We start from the raw sequence: 1,428 nt of genomic DNA on the forward strand, positions 1-1,428 counted from the left end.
TAGAGTTATGTATACCTTGAAAATGAGTAAAATGATCTATAAAACACGGAATCTAAGGTATCCTATGAACGAAAGTGTGTAAATAAATGATCATGAGCCAGCCTAGTTAGCTTGGTTGGTAGCGCGTCTGCCTTGCTAGGCCGTGGGTTCGATTCCCGGCCGGGTCAGATTTTATCCTCAACGGATAATGTTAGTTCTCGGAACGGCTGGCTTTCTCATATCCTGTATTCCTTCTCTCTTCGCTTTCGGGACGATAAGACCTTGGCAGTTACAGTTCCCTCTATCAAACTAAAAAAAAAATCTCTCGTGCTTTTCCGTTTCAGGTCGCACCACGCCCGATGGTTACCGAATGTCGAAAGATGATTCCGTGGCCAAGGCCGAATATCTTCAGATGGGGAAGAAGTATACCACGCAGGATTTCGACCTCAATAGAGAACTGATACAGAAGGAGAGAGAGAAGGAAAATCTGGAGTTCCAGAACAAATATTACGATCAGAGAGAGATGGAGAATTATGACCCCAGTGGTGAGTTTTCATCGTTTCCTTCATTTTCTGGTGTTCTCCTCTGGCATTTTCTGATCACCATTTCATTTATACCCCATGCCGCCGAAGATACCTCAACTTCACATTCTATTTTTCGTGTTCCAGACAAAACCTACTCCAAACGCGCATCCCTGGGTCGGAACCTCGACTACCCGAGCCGCCTAGACCGCCCCGACCCCAAACAATACTACGGCTACAGCCGCCGAGACAAGAAACAAGCGGCGGCCAAGCGACTTTCTAATTCTTCTGATGAGGATTTGGACGATAGGGAGCTGGCCAGGTTGTCGAAACGGTACCGACATTACGATAGTAGTGATTACGATGATGAGACCTTGCAACAGACCAACCAAGGTAGGAAATTGCATTCCTTGACCAATTTTTCATATATATGGGAAACCTATTTTTTTCGTTTTATTATTATTATTATTTTATTCTCATTATCTTAAATTTGGGGTCAGGTGGATCAGGTACAATATCATGTCTTCTGATGAAGTTTTTCACACATCGAAGCTTCTACTCCTTCATGTGAGTTTACAGTTAGCTGTTAGTTGTAAAGGACCTTTCCGAGATCATTAGGATATTGATGAATTCCTCAATTTTCAGTTCAAAACGAAAATTTCTATCCGACTTTCAAGTTTTTCTTTCTCCGAGCTCCAAAGTAGGTTGGTAATACTTACCTATACATACCTAGTTTTACCTCGTCGATCGACGGCCGTTCGACTATGTTTGGACACACCTTTACAACTCCCAGACAGCCTTCAAAACGCTTTCAAACTCCGAGGCTATGGCCTCTTCTTTGTAAACTAGGTATGGATGGATAAGAACTGTGGCTTGTTTTGAATCCAAAACCACAAGACGTGCGTTGCGTCGCGTCGTGAATTTGGAA

The 1,428-nt window shown here is 43.3% G+C and overlaps 1 protein-coding gene across 1 annotated transcript; it reads left to right on the top strand.

Annotated features, from left to right (window-relative positions):
- Positions 1–323: 323 nt before the first annotated feature.
- On the top strand, positions 324–893 carry LOC103522459 (the record flags this gene model as incomplete). Its single annotated transcript, XM_008487559.1, has 2 exons — positions 324–524; positions 648–893. Coding segments are annotated over 2 exons (447 nt in total), but the record flags the coding sequence as incomplete, so codon positions are not given.
- Positions 894–1,428: the final 535 nt, after the last annotated feature.

The sequence above is a fragment of the Diaphorina citri genome, unplaced genomic scaffold (assembly GCF_000475195.1).
Source record: "Diaphorina citri unplaced genomic scaffold, Diaci psyllid genome assembly version 1.1 scaffold8634, whole genome shotgun sequence".
NCBI classification, from domain to species: Eukaryota; Metazoa; Arthropoda; class Insecta; order Hemiptera; family Psyllidae; genus Diaphorina; species Diaphorina citri.